This window comes from Acomys russatus, chromosome 10 (assembly GCF_903995435.1).
Source record: "Acomys russatus chromosome 10, mAcoRus1.1, whole genome shotgun sequence".
NCBI classification, from domain to species: domain Eukaryota; kingdom Metazoa; phylum Chordata; class Mammalia; order Rodentia; family Muridae; genus Acomys; species Acomys russatus.
The window spans coordinates 59,161,315-59,185,881 of NC_067146.1; the positions used below are offsets into that span (position 1 = coordinate 59,161,315).

Sequence of the window (24,567 nt, forward strand, 5' to 3'; positions counted from 1 at the left end):
GGAAGTTTCCTTTTCCTCAAAAGCAGGAGCTTAGGAGAGGGCTTTCCAAAAAAAAAAAAAAAAAACAGTCAGCACGAAGAAGCTGACTACACTGTGGTCCAAGCATCCTAGTTCCTTCTAATGATGGCAGCAGAACTTGGCAGTGCCATCCACATGGTGTTGGATTAGAGGCATGAAAGACAAGATTGTGCGTGTCATGGAGTCCTGCTCCCGTGTGTGGCTTCAGCGTGCAGGAGAGGCTAGGCAACGTGTGGTGAGAGGTCCATGGAGACATTTGTGTGAAGCTGGAATATTTGCCATGGAGACCCGTGGAGTGGGTTGATGATGAGCCAAGAATAGAGGCTATGTGCACTGCAGACGGCAGAGCTGGAGCGGTGGAGCCTATTAAAACAAAAGTCATTATCCCAGCTTTGAATTAAATGTGATAACGTTTCAAGTATAGATTCAAGCTACAGAGCTTATCTCGAGGTTTCTAGAAAAATCCATGTCTCTGAAAGTGAATAAGGTGGATTTACAGTGTGTGTCATGGAAGGCTTTAATTGGCTAAGAATAAAACGATTCTGCTTATAAGTTGGTTTGTGCCTACCCACTCCTGGATGGCCTCAAGGCATTGTGCAAACAAGCAGAAAGCAAGGCTGCTTCTAGAGAGAAGTGGGGAGAATAGTAAACTAAGGGAGAATGAGACTTTCAGGCGCTTTCAGTTTTGAGCATTTTGCAGATGGCATTTAGAATGTTTTCAGTGCTATGTGAGGGGCTGGTAAACAGCTCTGGAAGAAGTGAATTTTTCCTTAGAGTCTAGCATCACATCCCAAGGCAAAGCAGGTCTGAGCTTTGGGGTCCCTTTGTCTGCTCATCAGAAACATCTGCTTTGCTGGGCTTGGTGGTACACACCTGTTCTCTGGCTCTTAGGACATCACAGCAGGACCGGGAGTTCAGGCTCTTCCTTAGCTACATAGTGAGTGTGAGGCTATTAGTCTATATGAGACCATGTCTCAAGAAAGAAAAGAAAAAAGTCTGCCTTGGAACCTCATGAATTGTGGGCTTGCACCTGTCCTTCAGGGTAGAATTGGAAGGTTTCATCTCTAAGTCTCTCCTCTCAGCCTGGAAGAGGAGCAGAACAGAACTGAGACACACACTTCAGCAACTCAACTTTGTCTGAAGGAGTTCACTCCAGACCACAAATTAGAGTTGCATGTGCAACACAACTTCACAGTAAGTTCTTCCATAGTACAAATGGATGTTGAGTAGGCATTCCCCAAAGACCCTATTTGTACGGAAACATGAAAGAATGGCCATTACAGTTGTGGTCTTACCATGTGCCTTGTGCTGTACATGTGGAGGAAGCTGGTTGAGAGCATTCCACTGATAGTCTGGCTGTGGGGGGAAAATAAAGTAGTTATAGAAACATAGACCTCAAAAGTAAAGCATAGTGGCACATTAAAATATAATCATACTCTGTGGATTTTATTAAGTAGCCAATGCACAAAAACAGACATTTTAATACAAATCTTCTACCCATCTTCCTCAGTTCACTCCCCTTTACCTCAGCCCCTTTGCATGTACGTGGCTAGAACTCCTATGACTTGGGACTTGTATATTTTCTGTCTGTTTCCTTTCCCCTCTTCCCTTCCTTTTCTTCTCTCTCTTCTTTTTTCGCTCTTTTCTCCAACCTCTCTCTTTTCTTGGCATTTTTACCAACTTGACATAAAGTAGAATCACCGGGAAAGAGGAAGCCTCAACTCAGGCACTGCCCCCATCAGACTGACCTGTGAGTATATCTGTGGGGCAGTCCCTTGATTAACAATTGATGTGGGAGGACCTAGGTTACTGTGGGTGGTGCCAACTCTGGGCAGATGGCCCTGGGCTGTGAAGGAAGAAGGCTGTGGAAGCCATGGGGAGCAAGCACTATTCCTTCATCACCCTCTGGGCTTTAGTTTCTGCCTCCACCAGGTTCCTGCTTGTGGCTTCCTTCAGGGATGGACTGTGATACAGATGCGCGAGCCACATCAACCCTCTCCTCCCCAAGTTGGTTTCTGTCAGTGTTTTATCATATCATCAGGCAGTAAATCAAGCCATGATTAGAACATTCCCTTCCCCCCTCCCTCTCTGCTTCTCTTCCTTTCCTTCGATTTCCCTCCTACTCACAACCCCCCCCCCCCTTCCTCCTTCTCCTCTGTCTTGAAATGATGTTTTTGGATCTCTAAAGATGAAAAATACCTCTGGAGTCTTAATATCTCCTGCAAATCAAATGAAGCACATTGCTGTCAACAAATGCTGTTTTTAAAACCTTCATTTATAGGTAATAAGAAAGCTGGTGTGAGGCGCCTGCCTTTATTCCCAGCATTAGGGAGGCAGTGGCAGGTGGACCGATGTGAGTTCGAGGCCAGCCTGGTCTACAAAGCAAGTCCATGACAGCCAAGGCTACACAGAGAAACTTTATCTCACAAAACAAACAAACAAACAAACAAACAAACAAAAAACAACATCAAAAAATCAAAACAAAACAAAAAATAAAAGAAAGCCAGGACAAAATACAAATTTAACACTTTCTAGTGGATTGACAAAGAACTCACAGATGTCTTGGGAATGCAGCTATCAGAAGCTCAGGAATCAGAACTGGACAAAGCTTCCTTCATGCTGCGCCTCCACAGAAGATTGTGTCCACATTGCGCCGTAGGAATGCTAAATGGACTAGATTTTTTTTTTTTTGTTTTTGACTTGAAATTTCCTAAGCTTACATGTTGATTGTCAGGGAACAAGCTAGCTGCATTGAATAAATGATATTTTATTGTGTTGGCTAGTTAGTTTTACATCAACTTGACACAAGCTGTAGTCATCTAAAAATGCTTGCATAAGATCTGGCTGTAGGCAAGCCTGTAGTGCATTTTAATTAACCCATTGTGGGTGGTGCCTGTTAGGATTAAAAATGACCAGAGTGAGAGGCAACAGATCTGATATGGAGAGATTTATTGTAGAAACATGGGGAAAGGAAGATTGGGAAGAGCTTAGGGCCTGAGTGGGCCATGAGGGTAGAGAGACTGAGAGATGGGAGGGAGGGGGAGAAAGAGAAAGGGAAAGGGGGATCCCCTTAGAGAGAGTACAAGAGAGAGAGGTAGGAGGGAGACAAGGTGGCAGGTTGCTCCTTAAATATTGCTCTGGAGCTGAAGGGTATCTAGCACATACCTGGAGGCAGGTGATGATGTCAGAGGTTGCTAAGCAACATAGAGGTAGCCTCTTAAAAGCTAACAGTGCCACCCCAAGGCTGCTGGTCCTGAGTTTTATAGGAAATCAGGCTGAGTGAGTCACGTGGAGCAAAGCAGTAACCAGCACCTTTCCATGGTCTCTGCATCAGTTACTTCCATCTGTCCTGTTTTTTTCCTGACAAATTTGAGTTCCGGCCTTGGCTTCCCTCTTTCCTTCCCAATTTGTTTTTGGCCATTTTGTGTCGTCACAGTAATATTAGCCTCAACTAAGACACTTATTGTCCTAAACTGCCACAAGAAGTCTAAGCCACTGACTTTATATTTAACTCTTGGACTGAAGGTTTGTCAGCTCTTCCCGTCGTCCACTGTGTTGGTCTAGCTTTCTGCTCACATTCACTATGCCTCCTTTTCCTCCATTCCCCCACAAATAACGCAGGCCTTGCGCTCAATTATTCAATTCTCTCCTAAATACAATGCAAGGAAAATTAGCCAATAAGGAGAATTTGCAAGGCTGCCTCAACAGCAATTTATAGCAAATAGCAAATACAAAAATTAGAGGCAAAGCTTAACTATCGTAATTTATTTAGTTCAGTTCCTGAGAAAGGCTGCCGTGACTGCAGCCTCACCCACCTCACCCCTTGGACACCTAGGCTCTTGGCTCCTTTGCCTTATGAAGGAGCTACAAGAGGAAATGAGATCAGCTCTCCTTCTTTGTGTTCTCGTTTATTTTGAGATGACTCAAGTGCACATAAGTGATGTGCGCCCTGGCTTTATATTCAAGGAGAGCTGCCAAAAGCAGGCAATAAAGTATAATCTTACCAACATTATTAGCTGTGATTTCATTCAAGCTTAGATGTAAATAATGATGAATTATTCTTTTGAAATTCACCTCGAGGTTGTGTTATATCATTTCATTCAACAGAATACTGTTTAAAATGTAAGCCTTTACTTTGTCTTCATCAAATATTGGCCCCTTTTGGGGTCATAACTTTATGATATGTAATTCCTTGCCTCTTCTAACAGAGAGGGACATTTATTATGCCATAGCGCATGAATTTCTTCATGTTAATAAAGGTTGACAGAGCAGCCAACCATCTATATTCCTACATAGATTTGAGTTATTCCTGTGCTTTGTATTTCACAAGACTACCCAATTCCCCAAACTGTAGGCCTAACTCTTTTTCCTTATCTTTCCCACAAACAGTTTACTTCTCCATCCTTGAGGGAAACGCTTTAAGGAATGACGGCTACGGTTGAAGAGCCCCAGAAGTGTCTCTGGCAAAGAATGAAAAGCAATAGATCAGGTAACAAAGATAGAGAGTAGATACAACCAGAGTGGCCACATCAGAGAAAGGAACAGGTCCCAAAAGGGACCCCACTAAGTTCCATGATCCTTCTGCCACTCAACAGATGCCATATGCTCCTACAGGAGAAAAGTTTGTGTTACACTCTCACACAGCATTACCAGGGTTCCAGACAACTGGAGAAATGCATTTCTCTAAGTGTTCTGCTAGGAAAACCCTGTTTCAAAGTATCAGAGTTGGGCATGATTATAAACATTGTTTATAAAGCCTAAGGGCAGAGAGAGTTGTCTGTTTATTCCAAGATGCAGAAAATGTATGACTATTTCACTTGGATGAGGATCCCACCCATGCTGATAAATTTCTCAGTTTCCTAATTGGGAACATGGTGATCATAGGGGCAGAAAATATTTCTCCTCAGAAGGACAGCAAGTGTGCTCTGGTTCTGACTCATACAGGTTGATGGTCCAAACAAATTCCACTTACAGTTCTTAAACTCTCCTGGCCGACACAACTACAAAGACCTTTAGTGAGCTATGTTTTCTTGGATCTTAAAAAAAAAAATCAGTTTTTAACTGGGAAAAGTCAAAAATCTTTTGCATGTATTTGGTAGAATTTATGGTAATTCAATAACAGTTTATGACTGAAGATAGCATCACAGTTGTTGGGTTTGATGTCTTATATGTAAAAATGTACTTTGGGTGGTATCATATGTGATAATTGAGAGTGGCTCATGTAAAATATGTTTGTTCAAGAAAATAGAGCTCCCAAATGCTTTTTCTGCTTCTAAGAATATGATCATGTGGTTTTTTTCCCCTTCAGTTTGTTTATATGGTAGATTACATTTATGGATTTCCGTACATTAAGCCATCCCTGCATGCCTGGAATGAAGCCTAACTTGTTACAGTGAATGATATCTTTGATATGTTCTTGTAATCATTTTGTGAGTATTTTATCAGGGGTTCTGCTTAAACTATTTCACTAACCAAGGACAAGTAGTAAACATCGAACCCCTACTCTGATCTACCCAATGGACAGAACTTTCTCCAAGATGAGACTTGATAGCCTATGACCATATAGTGGATGAGGAGGTCCCCCTCAGTCTTAGACCTAGGGGAGAGGAATAGGGTGAAAGCAGGAGGGAGGGAAGAATGGGAAGTTACAAGTGATGGGATAACAGTTGAGTTGTAATCTGAATAAATTAATACAATTAAAATAATCTTCCCACACACAAATAAATTAGAGCTCAGTTTGATAGCTTCTACTTAATCTATTTATTTCTATATGTGCTATGGTTTCAGTTCCCAAAGATAATTATAGTGAATATGGACCATAAGGACATCGCACATTGGAGATTAGGTAAAACAAAGCAAAACAAAACAAACTCTTATTTCAGAGATGCACATTATTTCTACCAAAGAGAGTCCCACATACTCATATGTTGGACTAGAAGTCTTGTTCACTGCATGCTCCCATGGATGCTATCCTGGCCCTGGGGCTTTTGGTACTCACGAATCTCACAGATGGAAATCCAGGCCACAGTTATAAGTAGGGAGATAAATCTGAGGGAAAGCAAGACTGTCAGCTTACTGGAAGTTAGTGAAATCGAGAAGTCACACTGACACTTTCTATAAACAACCAACCTTTGTTTACATTTGAAGGTTTAGCCTAATCTAGCATAATACTTGCTCAAAACAATAAGTGTCAATAAATCTTAGGAGTGATAGAAATGTCTCCTGAGGAAGATGGCATCCTCATTAAGGAAATTGGGAACAACTGAAAAGTACGTACACATAGCTTTGCTTATCTCTCAGGTGCTTGTGGTCTTGCCTGAACATACTCCCACACATCCTGTGTGTGTTTGATGTGTTCTGAGAAGTACATGGGTTCCCTGACTTTCTCTGTAATTCCCAGTGCTATTTTTAGATATGATGAGAAATATGTAGGATTCTGGACCATCTACTGCATTACTAGGAAAAGATGTCGTTGGGACAATGAGAAATGTTAGGAGAAAAAAAAAAACCTGGGTAAAAGGCAAGAGGCCTTATGTATGGGCCAATATACCCATTTTAGTTGCTTGCTTTCCTAGTTTTTCTTACTCTATCTGACAGAATTTTATCTACAGAAAAAAAATAGATATTATTTATCAGGAGATTTCAAGTCATTAGTTCCAAATTGATCTTGACCAAACTATGAGTGTCTTACTCACCCAGAAGCCCAAGGGTAGGTGTGCTGCCAGCAGTAATGGCAAATGAAAGAGACTGTCCCTGCTTGTGATTCTATATTGAAATTCTCAAAGGCAGGTCATATCATTCTGTCTTGGTAAAGCTATTTAGATAATAAATACAAAAACCTCCACCACTTGCTGAAATTGAAATTGGTCAGTCTCACATTGAGACTCTCTCTCTCTCTCTCTCTCTCTCTCTCTCTCTCTCTCTCTCTCTCTCTCTCTCAGAAGTATGCTATGTCTTATCACAGGACACCTGCTGTTCTGTGTACTTTCTATACAGTCTGGCCTTGCCAGTGCCTCTCTGCAGAACAGCATGATCACCACTTGAGAGGCAAAGACACTTGGATGCAAGATGGATAAGTTATTTAGAGTCACACTGCTTTACATTATGTCTTCTCACTATTTAAGGCCCAACTTCATCTTGCAAAGTCAACAGCCTGGAAGCCTTCCATACCTGACACAGTTAGAGGAAGCTGGCTTTTGAATTCTTATTCATACCATTGACATCTTATGTCTGTGTTCTGCATTCCTGTAAAGTATGGTCAAATGTCCCTGTCAGTGCACTTAACAAGAACCATCAAATCATCCCCTGCACCTTTTAATGAATTCTACTAGTATATTACAACAATGAGTGAGACATTTTTGAAAATGATTAGCTTGTCATAGTTTGAAAGAAAAATCCTAATAGATTTAAGACATTGGATCTAAGGATGTTTCTTAACTGATGAACACAAATTTTCCTATATTATACTTAGACAATTGATTTTTTATTTATGTAAATAAAAACTACAGATGTCATGGGAATAAAAGTTACTTGTGGGCCGTTCTCTGTAATGTTAAACAGATGAACATATGTTCTTGGCTGGATCAGAGATCTGTAACAGGAAGTACATTGCCAAACCTCGACACCAAGTTATCACCAACTAAATTTAATATAGTAGGAATGAAATATGGCAGGAAATAAAATAATTTGTGTTTAAACAAAATGAATTAAAGTAAGTTCTCATGTAAGAAATAAATGAGTGTAATTCGTTCACTAAGAACAATTAGAACCTTTCACCCATTATGTTCCTTATTAGATTGAATAAATGATTTTCCTAAAATTATGTAATTATGTTTTGATCTCATTAACTCACATTTTTATTGCATAAAATAATTTCTAATTTCTTAGAAATGGATCTGACAAAATAACTCACATGTAAAATTGGGAATTTAATGTCAGTGCTGGAAAAAGAGTCAAGAAAGTACAATTTAATTGACAGTCTATTGTGAATTAATACTTTAACATTTCTTGGAAGGCTGAAATTTTTGAAGCTAAATGGCCAGCAGAGCAGGCCTCGTGCCAATTCCCTCTTTATTGAAAGTGTGAGATAACTTTCAAGTACAATGTTCTGGCTTTATTACTTATAAATCACATTATGTAAGTGGTAGGGGGGAGGGAGGGAACGAGGGAGGAAGGGAGGGAAAGAGAGAGAGAGAGAGAGAGAGAGAGAGAGAGAGAGAGAGAGAGAGAGAACTATAAAGAAGGCCATGAGAGGAGAGGAAACATCTTTTTTTTTCCATTTTATTATTTTATTCATATTACATCTCGATTGTTAGCCCTTCCCCTGTTTCCTCCCATTCTTCCCTCCCTCCCACTTCTCCTCTCCCCTATGTCTGTGACTGAAGGAAACCTCCTCCCCCTATATATGCTCTTAGAATATCGGGTCTCTTCTTGGTAACCTGCTATCCTTCCTCTGAGTGCCACCAGGTCTCCCCATCCAGGGGACGTGGTCAGAAAAGGGGCACCAGAGTTTGTGTGAGAGTCAGATTGGAGAAATGGCTCAGCTGTTAAAGGCTAGGTTCACAACCAAAAAAAATATAAGAGGAAAACATCTTAAAGGAGAAGGATGGGGGTAAAAATCTTATGAGATGAATACATGGGACTTAAGAGGATAGAAGCATCTGAGAGGAGGAAGAACACCAGGAAGAGGGAGAGAGAGAGAAGAGGGGCAAACATGAACATGCTTATGAGAATGGCACAATGGAATGCTTTACGTTGTAGTTAACTTCAAACTTAGTAGAAAGGGGACACTAGCTACATTTTCCTTAATTAACACCAGCATTTACTCAGTAATTTCCTGAGCCTATTTTTAATATATTCTATTACATTTAACTTGCTTACATTTAATATACTCTATCTCCTGAAACTGGCTTCCTTGAAAGTGAACCAGTTCTGTTAAGTCTGGAAACGCACTGAATAAAACCTGGGATTTCACTAGTCATGTGCATGGCATTTAGAAATATGTATACCTTGGAAAGCAGGAACATTCCAGCACAGCCCCTCAAAGAAAAAGGCTTCAAAACAACTTGCCTGTATTTGAGTAGTAGCTAGTTAAACTCTCACTCCACCAAGATAAATATTATAAGAAAAAGATCAGAAGAACTCTTATATCATAAACAGTCTCTGGGACCCAGGGTTAGGAAATTCTTTAATATACTTAAGTTAAAAGAAATTTCTAGTGGTTTCTATCTCCTTATAAGAATGTATGGGGATGATTTCATTCCCACTAATAACCTCTTAAAAACTGAATGCCAATCACCAGAATTCAAAAGAGTTTGAGGTTTAAAAAGAAATAAGAAAATAAAAATAGAACACACATATGCTTTGTGAAAGTTCTTTCTCCTAGCCTACAACTGAGACTTCGGTCCATCTAACTGGAACTGAGAACATATTTTTCCTCTTAAATACTTAAATTATTTTCAAACAAAAGTATTTCCAAACAAAAATATTCTTAACCTCTTTTCACAGATATTCCTTCATAATGGAATGTAGAGATAGCTATGATTATAATTTTATCTTTGTTTGTTTGGAGAGCCAGCCAATTTTTTTTTTTTTTTTTTAATTCATGGGCACATTAGGAGCTCAGAAGTAAGCATTGATAGTTTTTTTTAAAGTGTCTTTACTTATTATTTTGTTCCATCTTCCACTGTGGACCACTGGCCAGTAAAGGGCTTTAATGTCAACACTATTTCAAGTTCTAAATAAGAACTAACTGGCAATAGCCACGGCAGCCACTGAGTTCCACGAGCCTCAAGTCCTGCACTTGGTGGCATGGCCATTATAGTTGTTCAGCGAGAAGCCAAAATGGTAAAAATGTAAACTAAGAGCGTTAGCAATAGAGCCATCCACACAGAAGAGATGGGGTTTTGGGTTTCCTACTATAAACAAGGGTACACCTGCCACTGTCTTCCTTAAACCTAAGCCAAATCACTTACTCAGATAATTGGCCTTGCTGGGAAAGAAGACCGAACGTCACCATTAAATTTTGCAGATTGCCTCTTTCCCTATGATGTAGTAACGAAGTCCACTCGGTGATCTTGAGGGAGGCTGGGGTGGGAGGAGGAGGAGGAAGTTGATGTTCAAAAGCATACTACCCACAGATGGGAGGAGTTGAGCTAGCCTGATGGCCTGTGAGTACATCAGTGAGAAGGATTCTTTTTACAACCACACGTGTGGAACTTGCAAGATGACTCGGTAAGAAATAAGGTATCTGCCTCTGAGCCTAAAGAACCAACATGGTGGAAGGAGAAAATCAACTCCTGAAAGCGGTTCGCTGATTTCCACTGATCCATGCGACGCGTGTGCTTGGACATAAACATACAAATAAATAACTATCCATAAAGGGAAAAAAAGACTCCACTCACTGCTCAGCCAGGCAGAGGCCAGCAGTGGCAGTAGAATGGCCCCTACTGCCATCATTTTCCGAAACGGTCCAGAGTCTGAGTTAGTAGTGTTGTAGAAACCTACCACAAGACTCTCTAGACTCACTGCTAAAAGACTTTCATATTAAGTTGATGAATTCCCGCTGCCTGTTGACTTGGTGATGTGTCCCCTCCCCGCCCCCGCCCCGCCTGTTGACTTGTTGATCCCGGGTAAAGCCCCTTTAACCCATCCGAAATGCAACCCCCTCTATAAGAATTCCGCCTCTTCACACCATTTCTGGCCTCTCACTCCCCCCCCCCCCCCCCCCGTTGCTTGCTTGTGACTGTCTCACCTCTCCGTGGCTGCACCTGCCTTTACACTTCCCTGAGTCCTCGGAAGGTGAGGAGCTCCCGATTGTCAGTGCATCCTGAAGAGCCTATGTTAAAAACAAAGCACGGAAAGTCATATCACACTCTCCACTCAACTGTGGAGAATATTCTGACCGTTGGCTAGATCTGGGAAGGGGTTTAAAGTTTACCTCCTGTATTGTTCTTGGCTGGTGCCTTAGTTTGAGCGGGACCCCTGGGCCCAAATCTGCCTATCATATTGTTCTACTTGTAGATTTCTAGGACCCTCTGTATCCTTTTTATTTTGCTATTCTCCCATGCGTCTCTCATTTAGAGTCCCAATAGGATGCCTTCCCCTCTGTCCCAGTTTCCTGGTAAGTGAAGGCTTTCGTGGGACATGCCCCTTGGGCTAGTATGCAGATATAAGTGAGTATATACCATTTGATTCTTCCTGCTTCTGGGTTAACTCACTCATTATGATCATTTCTAGCTCAATCCATTTATCCACAAATTTTGGGAATTCCTTGTTTTTAATAGCTGAGTAGTATTCCATAGTGTATATGTACCACAGTTTGTTTATCCACTCTTCTACTGAGTGCCTCACATTTGACCATGTCCCCTGGAGGGGGAGACCTGGTGACACTCAGAGGAAGGACAGCAGGTAGCCAAGAAGAGACTTGATACCCTATGAGAATATATAGGGGGAGGTAATCCCCCTCAGGAACAGTCATAGGGGAGGGGAATAATGGGAAAATGGGGGGGGGGAGGAATGGGAGGATACAAGGGATGGGATAAACATTGAGATGTAACAAGAATAAATTAATAAAAAAAATTAAAAACAAAAAAACAACAACAACAAAAAACAAAGCACAGTGTTGTTTATTGCGATCTTAGCAAATTTTCATAATTGTTACAATGTCCCCAGCCTAAGAGGAGGCCTCTTAAAATGCTCTTTACATGGCTGACTAGCTTTTTTCTGTGGTCTGTGTATGTGAATATTTCCCAGGTCTGCCTTCCCCGTGGTGATGGGTACGGTATTCCACCTCCATTATAGTAAAGGAGATCACTCATGTTGGCCTTACTGTTTCCTAGCTAAGAAGAAAAAGAGAGGAAGAGCCTTCTGCAGTCTCTGATTCCCTTCAGTGTACTTTCTATCTGTGCTACTCAAATTTTGCTGGCATCTAGAAGAACAGACGTATCCTCCCTGGGCACTGTATCCAGAGGCTATGCATGTCTAAGGGGATCCAAGAATAGTGCTATATAACCACACCATACCTCCAAGGAAGTCTATACCATGTGGCCATTCGTAGGCCCTGCTGCGTTTCTCTTCTGCTCTGTCCTTTTCTGGAACTCCTATCCCTGACCTAGCCAGCCATATTTATGTTTTATCAAAACATTTATTTACTCATGACTGTGTGCTCTAACTTTATGATTTTTGCCATGGGATGAGGAAGCAAAGAGAAGCTTGTATTTGCTAGTGATTTCTCATTCCTTCTCACCAGCTTATGGTGTTATGTACTCACACTTAGATTACATAAGGATGCTACCTTTAGTTTGGACATATACAATTTATGATGAGTGTAATAAAAAATACTTTTCAACCTTGTGGCAGGTACTCTCGTCCATGCTTGTCCTCAGCGCCACAATTTGGCAGCTTACTGACTAGTCAGTCGAGTGAGTCGAGTTTATCTCAGAGTCTATGCATTCACAGCTTACAAAACTAAGTTTGGCTAACGAACGATCTCAGTCTCAGTGTAGCCTATACTGTCTACACAGGACTGTCATAAAGGCAGGAAGAGGAAGCTAGCATATAGTTTTGAACAGATGTGGTCAAACTGGGAATTTCCTAGTAGTGGGCTTTGGAATCTACACATATTGCCTATTCTGAATGGGAGTGTTAATTTTCAGAACTTTGCAAAACAAAAATGGAGAGCTCTGTATCAGCTCAGGGACCCCAGTTCTCAGCACAAAGGAGATTTATTAGTCCCAGAGGAACAAAGTGAAGAGAGTAAGAGATAAAGCCAAGAGACAGAGAATGGGGGAGAAGGGGAAGGGAACAAGGGAGAGGGGAAAACGGGTGTTTGTCCCAGGGTGGGGCCTAGGGGAGGAGCAAAGGACGGCCTCTGGATAGAGAGGAGACAGACATGGCCCATGGTCTAAAGGGAAAAGGAAAAACTCCATGTTAGGGTGAGGTATTTAATTTTAATTGGGCCTGTTAATTAGGTGAGCCAAAGGGGGCTTTTGATTACTGAATCTCAGTATTTTGATAGCTTGATCCTTGGAGAAGGAAGTGGCCAAATAAGGGAATAGACCTGTGGCTAGCTTTAGGTGTGTACTCTAATGGTTTTTAGCAAGGCAGAGGGAATGGACAATCAGGGCAAGGCCTCCCAGAGCCATGTTTGCCATGCTCGCTCAGGCTGGCTAGAGTCCCTTTAGAAACAATGTTTCTGTGGTTGCTGCTCTTTTGTTTTTATATTTTCTTCCTCTAGGAGAAAATTAGAGAACAAAGTTGCGAAATAAATTGGTTGTTGTCTTAATTTACTTATTTATTTATGATGGTGTGTTGAGGACCATCATGAGTATGAGAGCACTCAGTCCTTTTGTACCATGTACAAACTGCGTAACTCTAGGAAATATCAAGGAAGTTAAAAAATAATGTTAGGCTGTATAAACGATAGTAGAGACAACCCAGCACGGGTGGCAGAAGTGAGCGACAGTAATCACATATGCCAATAGAATGCCCAGAACTTGTGACTAGACAGCCTCTCTAAGTCATCTTATCTTGATTTCCTGGTTTACTTTGCATTGCTATTCTGGAAATTTTAAGCTGAGTCATGAACGAAATGTGAGTTGAGTCAACATTTATTTCATCTTGGCGCTTTCCAACTTCCTTGAGTCTGTTCTAGATGAGTCATTTTCACTATCAGTTCTGATACGCTAAACAATCCATCCATTCCCAAGATGATGAGGTAGGAGACAAGTTAACTTAGCCCTGGATGGCCTCAGCTGACTAGGCTCAATTCTCACTCTGGTTAAATATCTATCATTTCTGTAAGAAACTGATGTTGACAAAATTGCTGGATGTTTTCTTTGAAGCAATGAATTCAATTCAGTACACGCACACGTTTGAACAGTTTGTATTAGTTACTTGTGTTATTGTCTGTTCCTGTTGCTATTTTAAACCCTTGTGACTCTGTTAGTTAGCAGCTAAAAGTTGCCCTCAAATTGATGCTCTGAGTATATTCAAAATAAGTCCGTATTTATTACAATATCTTTAAAAAGAAAAGAAAAGTACGCATCATAAAGCCCAAGCATCTGAACACTTAAGATAGCCTGGGGTTTTAATTCCTAGCATTGGCATCAGGCTATTCCCAGCCACCTGTAACTTCAGCTCCAGGAGATCTAGTGCCCTCTTCTGGAGTCTGAGAGGAGTGCACATGGAACACACAAAGACTGACAGGCACAGGCATATAAATAAAAATAAACAAATAAATTAAGCCCAATAGTAATATTCATAATGTGCATCTCATTATCACTTTATGTCTAGGCTTTTAAGTGAAAATTTCTGTTGATCAGAGTGGAATGACATCTTTTGGGGTTTTAAGTATTCTGTTACATTCTTTATCATGAATCATAAGCAATAAATTGTGTGTTATGCTAATGTGATGCCTGTTAAATGATGAAGATCAGGCCAAAAATTGGTTATTGCTTATAATGTGGACTTACTAATTAAGCTGATTAAATAAATCTTGCACTCATGCTTTTACTACTCAACGATCATTTAAGAATGTTGCGTAACAAAGGCCCTGCTCTAGAAATTCCAGAAACTTCAGTGACCAAAGCAGTGAACATTAAGGCTGCATGCTGATGACTTGCTTCTACCAGGCCTTCCCGCCATGAAGATACATAGAAGAACTGTAGCTTGTAGCTATATGAATAAACACTAGTATATATAAAATAATGTTTTTAGCCTAAAACTTTATTTTTCATCTACTTTAAAGAGAAGAAGCGGCACATTTATAAGGCCTTGCATGCACTGTGGCTACACACTGTATTTACTCTGGTAACCGGTGTTTCGAGCACGCCCAAGCCTACCTCCAGGAACTTGCACTCAGTAGTGGATAAATAGAGAAAAGATGTTAGATGTTATATTGTACTGAGTAGCAAGCACAAATGCCAAGGAAAAATTAAAGTAGGTTGTCACTGGGATGGGGCATAAATTTTAGTCAGGATGGGAAGAACAGTACTTGTTGAAATGGTCATATATGTATAAAGACAAGGATTTTGTTAAGATTATTTTTGCTCAATGAGAGTTTATGTTTCTGTGTATCAAACTGTGATGTTACTCTTTGAAGATACCCCTCCCTGGCCTGGAGCTTGCTATAGAGAGCAGGCTGGCCTGAACTTCTAGTAGATGCTCCTGCCCTGCCACCCAAGAGCTGAGATATAGTTGTGCCCCACAGCTGCCTATTTCTCTGAATTTAAATGTGTTCTGTCGACCACAATCCCCCATAGCAGAAAAATACTATGTGCACATAAAAACGGACCAACATACAGAATTCTTGGCTGTTTATATGCACTGGGTTTTTGTTATTTGGGTTTTGTTTTGTTGTGTGTTCTTGCTTGTTTGATTTTGCCTTCATATGGCAAAATGACCTATGTCTTTTCATTTCCTTCCTTTCTTTCTTTTCTTTTTCTTTCTTTCTTTCTTTTTTTTTTTTTTTGTGCCTTTATATGGCAAAGTGACCTAGAGCTTCAAATGTAATCACAGTTATCCTGCTTCCTCTGATTTTTGAGGAGTAATTTTTCCAGTAGATGATAAAAGATAAAAGAAAAAAGACAAGTTACTTGCTCTAAACATTTTCTTTCTCTCTGGTCTTTCTTTTTGGTTTTGGGGTTTTTTTTTTTTTTCATTTTATCATATACTTTATTAATTAATTTATTTATTCACTTTACTTCCTTACTGTAGCCCCCATCCCTCCTCTCCTCCCGGGTCCACCCTCCCTTCTTCTCCCCCATCTGTCCTCCCTTATTCCTCAGAAAAGGGGAGCCCCCTTTCCCATCCACCCCAACTTCCCACTCATCAAGTCCCATCAGGACTGAGCAGATTCTTTTCCCCTGTGGACTGCCAAGGAAGTCTCACAAAGGGGAAATGATCAAAAAGTTGGCAGCAGAGCCCATGTCAGGCACAGCCCTTGTGCCCCTTACTAGAGGACCACATGAATCCTGAGCTACTCATTGGCTACATCTGCCTATGTATAAGAGGCCTAGGTCCACTCTATTTATGGTCCTTGGTTGGTGCTTCAGTCTCAGCAAGCCCCTCTGGGTTCTGGTTGGTTGTCTCTGTTCGTCTTCTTGTGGAGCTCCTGTCACCTCCAGGTCCTGTTCTCCTTTACCCCACTTTTCTACAAGACCCTCTATACATCACCTCCTGTTTTTTCTTGAAGGATGAGTTCTACTGCAAGCAGACCTAATGCCACATCTGGTTTGTTAGCATCCTGACAAGGGCACAACACACATCTCACCTGGAGTCTTCAAGCAACACCTCTGAGTATGAGCTGGCATGCAGTCCAAAGTTAGAGGACTGAGCACATTTTAAAGGCCAGTCAGCTGCTATCTTCTGTTGTAGACCTTTCTGTTACTTTGTTCATGAAATACCTAACTGAGTGATGTAAATCTTAACTCATCCACACACTTCAATATACCTGTGTTTACCCTTGGCTTAGCTCTAGGAGAAACAATAGTATGGAACTTGTGTTTTTGTGCTAAACTAGTTTTCTCATTTCCCAGAATATTACATAAATTCATGAAACAAAATACTTACACACATACATACACACATATACACAAACATATACATGTACATACACATACACACATATATATACATAGACACACATATATATGCATACACACATATATACAAACATATGTCCATTTTCAAACACTCATTGTCATCCTCAGTTTCTCCTCTGAGCTTAGCTATTGAGCCACTTGTGTGTCTCAAAGCCCTGCTTCTTTCTGCTTGAAGTTCCTTTTCACAGTGGATTCAGGCTTGCACCCCAGACATCAAGCATCTCAGCCTTGAGTTTGGTATTGAGCATGCATCCATACATCATGCATGCATCACACCCAGATCTGTCACCATCACTTTAAAGAGCAGCTGCTTCCTCAGGAAGCTTTCGTGGTTGGCCAAAAGATATATTATTGTTCACAAACACCCAGTGCCATCATGTGGTTCTTTTTTTTTTTTTTTTTTTTTTTTTTTTTTTTTTTTTAAGTTCTCTACATTTCTCCTTTTCACGGTCCATTGCAAGAACAGAAATTCCCTGAAGCATCCTAGCCAAATATGGCTACATGCTGAGGCTGGATGGTGCATGTAAACCAGAGAGATGGTTCTCAGCAGCTGCGAGCCTGAGCTACACGGTGGCCACGCCTCTGTTGTGATTCAGGGGGACTCTTACTGAGCCCTTCGTTTTGACCCTAGATATTTTATCTGATCTGGTACCTTATTCAGTCGTTTAATTTCACAGGCATAATGTTCTCTCTTCCTGTTTGCTAGAGCATTGTTTTCCTTCAGCAACTCATTCTCCTTCTTCAGTGCTTGTAATTCTTCCTTTAGGCTGTCCTTTTCCTTCTGAAGGAAAGGAGAAGAAAACAAAAATTACCAAAGGAAAGGATGGGACAGAAATCCAGAGACTGGCTGTTTCTGACAACTATCCCCCAAACATAAGCAAACAGGAACCACAGGGTTTTCTCTAACATTCCTTTTGAACAATATAATTCGAGCTGAGGACAGGGTTACTGAATGTATTATTCATGATCAAAACTTAATGCTGCTGGGCGTGGTGGCGCACACCTTTACTCCCAGAACTCGGGACGCAGAGGCAGGCAGATTGCTGTTGAGTTCTAGGCCAGCCTGGTCTACAAAGCGAGTTCAGGACAGCCAAGGATATACAGAGAAACCTTGTCTCGAAACCCCTCCTCCCAAAAAAATATGCTAGTGTGGTGCCCTAATACTCACATGCAATAGTCAAATCAGCAGAATAATCTACTTCCTGTTTCTAAGGGACTGCTACAAATACCTCAAGGCAATACTGCACCATTCTATTCCAGAGATGAAGACAATAAGTTTTAGACAATTAAAGGCTGACACCACACATACCTATTCAGAGCATAGCATTGTCACAAGGGCTACTAAAGGCAGAGATCCAGCCTTCTGCTGTCAGCATGCCTCAGACAGTGTCCAAGCAGCTCACTGTTTGACATACGTGAGGACCCTGATTTGTGCCTCTCAGTTCTTTGTTTTATAGAATAGTTCACAGCATTTTGTGGAGTAAATTGGATCCTTATTGAGAATCCAGTCTACGAAAACAAATATTGCAGAATATAGATAACTCAAGATGAGAAATAGCTAACACAGGGATTAAAATGTTATTTTCCTCACATTCCAATCTAGCTTTTAAATTTAAGAGATCAATTTTAGGCAATTTATTTCCTTTAAAAGGTGAAACCCTCTCATTAGCGCTTACTTGAATAGGCTGGGCCTGTGCATAAAGATGACTCAATCATTTTCTAATTTAGCAGAGGTTAAGAGAATATTGTTATATTACATCTAGAAAATATTCCCAAGTACACGAGGAAAAAAAAATTAGTGAAATTCCTGGCTAGGGCGTAGCTGGAGGAGGAAGTGAGTGTGTGCTGCATGGCAGAAAGGGGCTCGTCACAACTCAGTTTCCTGGTTCATCCTTAGCAAGGTTGATAAACCTGCACCATGGTGTGGTAGGTATTGTCCCTGCAGGAGCAAAGACACTCGGAGAGACACTCAGGGCCTCCATTTGACTGTCAGACTACTGAGATAACGTCCCCAAGGATTTGGGGTTTCCCCCAGGAATCTCATTCTGAGAATGAAGCCAGCCAAGGAGACTTCAGCAGATTCTGACAGTTGGTCAGACCACCTTTACAGGGCTGACTGACACAGGGGAGGATTGATCAATATTTCACAAGCACCACGATTTAACCAGGACTGCTTAGTGGTGAAAACTTCTTGACCTGTAAGTAAAACTGAACCTCACGTCAGAACCCTGAAGGTGAACTTGGAGGTCACTAAACCTCTTTATTGTTAGTCTTCCCAATGTGGGTGCATACACTGACTCACTTTCCTTTCTCAGCTTTTCACAATTAACTGTCTCTTTAACTTGCCTACTGTGAATAGTGCCTGAGCTCTGCCTGTCGAGGGTACCAGGGCGGACTCTCACCCTGGAAGCTCTGCTAACAGTATTGTCGGATTTCAGCATGTTTAACGCATCTCCAGTACCTGACAATGACAGAGGCAAGCCTTCCCTTGAGAATAGTTATATTTGTTTTTATTTTTACTATAGCTTTGAAGAAGGGTCACTAGAATTTAATACTCTCTCTTCATATGCTGTATCATAAAGCTTGCATCAGGAGAAACTCCCCTCGGTGTCCCTACTCACCCTTGCAGCCTGGAGCCTGGGTTCAGCTCCCTATATTCTTAGGGCTGATCTGCTCAAGGCTGGGCCCCAGATGATGAATGAAATAAGGACTGTGAAGTGCTCTTCAAAGTGTTCTGTTTACCCAGGTGTGATGAAGCACTTCTGTCACCCCAGGACCTGAGACACTTAGGCTGGAAGATAACAGATTCAAGGCCAGCCTATGGTCAGTAACCAACTCTGGGCAAGAGAGGTAACACTGCTGGGAAATTTAGTGCCACTTTGTCATTAGTGATAAATGTCACAGGAGAGGCTGCAAAGTCCTACATGGTTCTTGCCCAATCAGGCAGCTTCTTATTTTATAGTCCACTGGAGGCACTTCCCCCCTCCCCCGACAACCCCGTGCCAGCCGCACTGTGCCTGTGTGTGGCTCCTTAGGGAGCTTGTTTTCACAACCCTACCTTGCTCAACCAGAGGCCAGTCCCGGGCCACCCACCTCGAGCTGCCTGGTGCCCTCTGTCGTGCTTGGCTTCTGTTCCTTCTCAAGAGTGTGGGCATCTAATGCAGCAGCCAGTTTAGTTTTCAGCTCCAGGACCTTAGGGAGTCAGGGGAGATAGTTACAGACAATCACACCAGGGCTCTAGCCTAGCACCTTACCCCACCCTGTTCAGGAGGTTCCCCCAAGGAAGAGCTCTTCCCTAAAGCACATCAGCAGATTTGCATTTTTACAGGGGACTTGCTCTATAGGGAAAGCATATAATTTACTCCCAGTGCTGTCCTGCTCATCGCTCCTTTCTCCAAACTCCCACCCCTGCTTCCAAAGCATGGAGGAGCCAAAGCACAGAAGTCAGGGCTCTGAGCTCTCCAGGTGTGCCTAGCCTCTGTGGGTAGCGGGCAAGAAAAAGCCTCAGGTGGTCAGGAAGCTGATAGAACCATCCAGGCCAGGATCCACTGCTCCACCTCCTGACAAATCAAAACTGAGTGAGAACCTTAGTCATGGTGCTTCCTCCAGTTCGAGAACCATACTTGTTCTTTTCTCTGGGTTCACTGGCCACTCTAGGAAGTGGGGGAAACATTCTTCCTGGGACCATTGTTGCTAAGACTTGGAGTCAGAGACTGGTCCAGGATGGACTGAACCAGGTGGCCAGATTATTGCACTGGGACTCTTTCTTCCTGCTTTTAAATTTAACTCTTCTGAGCATCAGATGAGGAAGAAGGAGCAAGGGCTGTTGAGTTACTGTGGTCAGTTTTGTGCATTATGAATTATGTAGGGGAACTTACTTTCTTTTCTGTCTCTTTGAAAATGGAGTGCTTTCAAATAATGACTTTAACCTATTAAAGAAAAATTTCCCCAAACTGTTCCTTTCTGGCAAAAAAAAAAAAAGTAGAAGCGAGCATTTCCCTTCCACTCTGGCTGTCACCACTGTTTCTCTATGAATGGAAGGTAGCTGATGACTAGACCTCAACCTTAACTTGGCAGTTACAACTCAGAGCTGGGTGCACTCACAGGAACTCTCGGAACAGAGCCAAGGCTACATTTCCAGCAAATGAATGGCATTACATCCTTGGGTCCAAGAGACAAATCATGATGGTAGAATTCTGTCCCTCATTTGCCAGTGGTTAAGGACCCACAAAATTCTCTGTGACCCTCCCAGCATTAATGAAAATCCCAAGTGAGCTGGGTGGTAGTGGCGAATGCCATGATCCCAGTGCTCGGGGAGGCAGAGGCAGGTGAGTCTCTATGAGTTCGAGGCTAGCCTGGTCTGAAAATTGATTCCAGGCCAGCCAGAGCTTCACAAAGAAGTTCTCGGTCAAACAAATGAACAAACAAACACACAAAGTAAAGAGTCTCTTACCTTTCTTTCATATAACATTTTCATATTTTGGAATTGCTGGTCCCACTGTTGATTGACTTCCAGAAGCTGAAATTATTAAAATTTGCTGACTCAACAAAAGATTTCTGCCCGTTTGGAAGTTTTGGAAACAAGTGATTACTGTTTGAACTCATTGAAACTGTCGAAGCCATGGTCAAAGCTCTGGTTGGGCTGGGATGGTTTTGAGGTCAGCTAGAAAGAGGGGATTTTGAGGATGTGGGTGGGAGAAGAGCCCCCACCCCCGCTCCAGAGTCTGACAGAAGCCTCTCAGCAGCTAAGCTAAGCCAAGAACTCCAGAGTCTACTGTAAGAAATGTCTATGAAGAGAGATTTCCTTTTATACTGAGAAGTTTCAAGTAAAATATGGCCACTCTCAAAGCTTGAGTGTGATTGAATAGCTTTCCTCTTTTTCCAGCTGCAAACCTAGAGTCACTTAGGAATCTCACTAGAAACTCCATTTACAGCAAAAAGCTTATCTTCTTTCAGGCAAACTTTATGAGCCCCTATTCATTTTATCGATATACAGTCCCATCTGCGGCATCTCAAGAGCCATCCTATAACCTCCCTTATCAAAACAAGAAGGGGAAATATGTTTCCGTGAAGCACTGTGAGTTGTAACTTGAGTCACCCAAATAGTATACATGGCTACTTCTAGGTGAGGAGGCCACACCCATACCCTGGACTGTACCTTAATCCTTCCCTGACAGTGTATGTTCCTATTGCTGACATCTGCATGCAACTTCTTTTGTAATAGACTCAATTCCAGCTGCACGCTGGCTCATCCTGAAACTCTTTTCAGTGGTCAAGGACCAGGTTTCCTCTGAGTGGTGGTCTCCATAACAGAAATACTTCAAGCTGTAGGTAGCAGTGCTGGGCTGTGTCCCCCATGGCACCCCTGATGGCAATTTAGATGGACATGGTCTCATAGCTTCCTAACTGGTTCATGAATAAATAGCTATTAAGTCGTAAGTCATGCCTTAGCAAGTCAGCAGATATGTTTTGTTATAAACATTCAACATTTTGTACTTACTTTAGTTTCCATCTTTGTTTAATTCAACCAGAATCTAATGAACCTTGCATTTATTTTTGTAAGAATTATTATTATATGAAGGCTCTTATTCCATATTTTTCCTGTTTGTTTACTATGTCTCTTGAAGCCCAAAGTCTATTAATTGGTAGTCATGTGCTTGCACTAATATGTTTTAGAGTGTAGACATTTTTTTGATTCCTCTTGGATGAAAGTAAAATAAAATATTTTTGAAACTATGGATTTTGGGGAGTAATAATTTTTGTCATAAAAAAGCATTAGAGTCTGGCAGATCTAGACCTAAAGGGGCCTTCACAAACTGCTGTACCAACCAAGGTCAATGCATACAGTAGTCCTGGACCCCCTCTTCAGATCTAGCCAATGGACAGCTCATTCTCCATGGTTGTGGGGAGAGTGGGGACTGCCTCTGACATGAGCTCTGGTGCCCTCAATTTGACTACTTTCCTTTGGTGAGCAGGCTTGTTGGCACACAGAGGAAGGGCGAATAGGCTATCCAGATGAGACCTGATAGGCTGTGATCATATGGTGGCAGAGGAGGTCCCTTTCTGTCAGAGGTCTAGTGGTAGACAATTGGGTGAAAGATAGAGGAGGGAACAGAAAGATACAAGTGAGGGGATAACAACTGGGATATAATCTGAATAAATTATTTGTAAACAGAAAAAAAATGCTCTACTAACTAGGAGAAAAAAATAACATCTTAGTCTGTGCTATATTTTCTTATAAAAGAAGTTCACAATTTGTGTTGAAACATCTCAACAGTTACCAACATGAGGCAGTCAACAAGAAGGTGGTCACAATGTCCAAACAAAGCAAAACAAAAACCCTAAAACTTTCACCTAAATGAAAATAAAAACAGAAGACTTAATGCAAATGGATGTCTTTAGATAACTCTTATGGTGAAAACTCTTACGGTTACTTAGTATACAGCTGCTGAAAAATCTATGAAGACACTTGGTCCATTTCCATGCAAGACTATGCAGAGTGACCTTCTACAATACTTTAGTGATTTTCCAGAAGGACACAGTACCACCCAGCATCAAAGGGAAGGAGAAGGTGATGAAGAAGAAAACAAGAAAGATGAAACACACAGAATGAGTCAGCAAATGAGCCACAAAACTCATATGTATGATGCACCTGCTTTGCTTTTCACCTCCTCTGTGAAGAAAAGGAAAGAGTTCTAACCCCTGTAAATGAGGAGTGCACCAACAGTGCAATGAAGAGCATCTCTTAATTCCAGTAATGTTTTAGAAAGTATCTTTCTTCTAAGACGTTATGCATTATGTGCTTTTAAAAAAATTAACTTCTAATTTTTATTTTATGTCTTTGGATGTTTGTCCTGCATGCATGTATGTGAACCACATGAATGCCTTGTGCCCTCAGAAGTGAGAATAAGCCATGGAATCCTCTGGAATTGGAGTTAGAGATGTTTATGAACCATCATGTGGATGCTGGGAACTAAAAATGAGTCACCTGTAACAGCAACAAGAACCTTAACTATTGAGCAGTCTCTCCAGACCCTAAGACAAGGTTTTATAACCCACATTCATTTAGGTGTTCAATTCAGGAAGTCACTGAACTTAAATCCACTGCATACAAGCATTTAACAAATCAAATTTCATCATGTGCCAGTTGACAAGATCGTAGTCTGTAAGCTCCCTTGATGCCCATGGAAGAAATATTAACGATTGCAAAAGTAGGGTTATAATTACCACATTTATGACATCAGCACTTTTCCATTTGTCATAGCACAAACATGATTTCTAAAGGCTTTTTTTCTTTTTAAAATAGTGTAGTCCAGTATTCTAGAGATAAATCCTGTTACTTAATGACAGAGATAAAAGGACTAAGGATATCTTATTTTATTCTCAGTCTTAATATGTGGCTATGTAAGTTAATCTATTTTTTTGTTTTGTTTTGTTTTGTTTTTTCGAGACAGGGTTTCTCTGTTTAGCCTTGGCTGTCCTGGATTTGCTTTGTAGACCAGGCTGGCTTCGAACTCACAGTGATCCACCTGCCTCTGCCTCCTGAGTGCTGGGATTAAAGGCATGTGCCACCATGCCCAGCTCAAATTAATCTAATATTTATACATTACCTCTTGTCTCTGTTTTTCCAAGTGCTTTATCTTTTGCTCAAGAGAATTTGTTGAGTCTTTTCTTCTTGATGGAACACACTTTAATTAAAAAGAAAAGATTGAGATTAAGCAGTCTATAAAATAAAGAAAAGAGATCCTGTTCTTCAAAAACCTCATGCATCCAGCCAAGCCTTATGTTTTATAAAAATGTTTGGAGGGGGGAGTCAGAGATATGTGTCTTTGTGGCTTATGCTTAGCATGCATAAAGCCTTTATTTTGATTCCTAGAACTTAGTACCCAATAACCTCATCACAATGACAAGCTGATGTACCAGCCTAATATACTATCTACTGTTC

At 41.3% G+C, this 24,567-nt stretch overlaps 1 protein-coding gene across 1 annotated transcript in view; it reads right to left on the bottom strand.

Moving 5' to 3' along the window:
• Window positions 1–24,567, bottom strand: part of Tnip3 (TNFAIP3 interacting protein 3) — a 91,871-nt gene that overhangs the window by 21,517 nt on the left and 45,787 nt on the right. The window contains exons 4-9 of the mRNA XM_051151493.1: window positions 24,233–24,310; window positions 21,076–21,141; window positions 19,716–19,814; window positions 17,275–17,403; window positions 10,772–10,855; window positions 1,314–1,374 (exon numbers count right to left, since the gene is read on the bottom strand). Coding sequence (XP_051007450.1) covers window positions 1,314–1,374; window positions 10,772–10,855; window positions 17,275–17,403; window positions 19,716–19,814; window positions 21,076–21,141; window positions 24,233–24,310 — 517 coding nt within the window. The remainder of the gene's footprint in view (window positions 1–1,313; window positions 1,375–10,771; window positions 10,856–17,274; window positions 17,404–19,715; window positions 19,815–21,075; window positions 21,142–24,232; window positions 24,311–24,567) is intronic.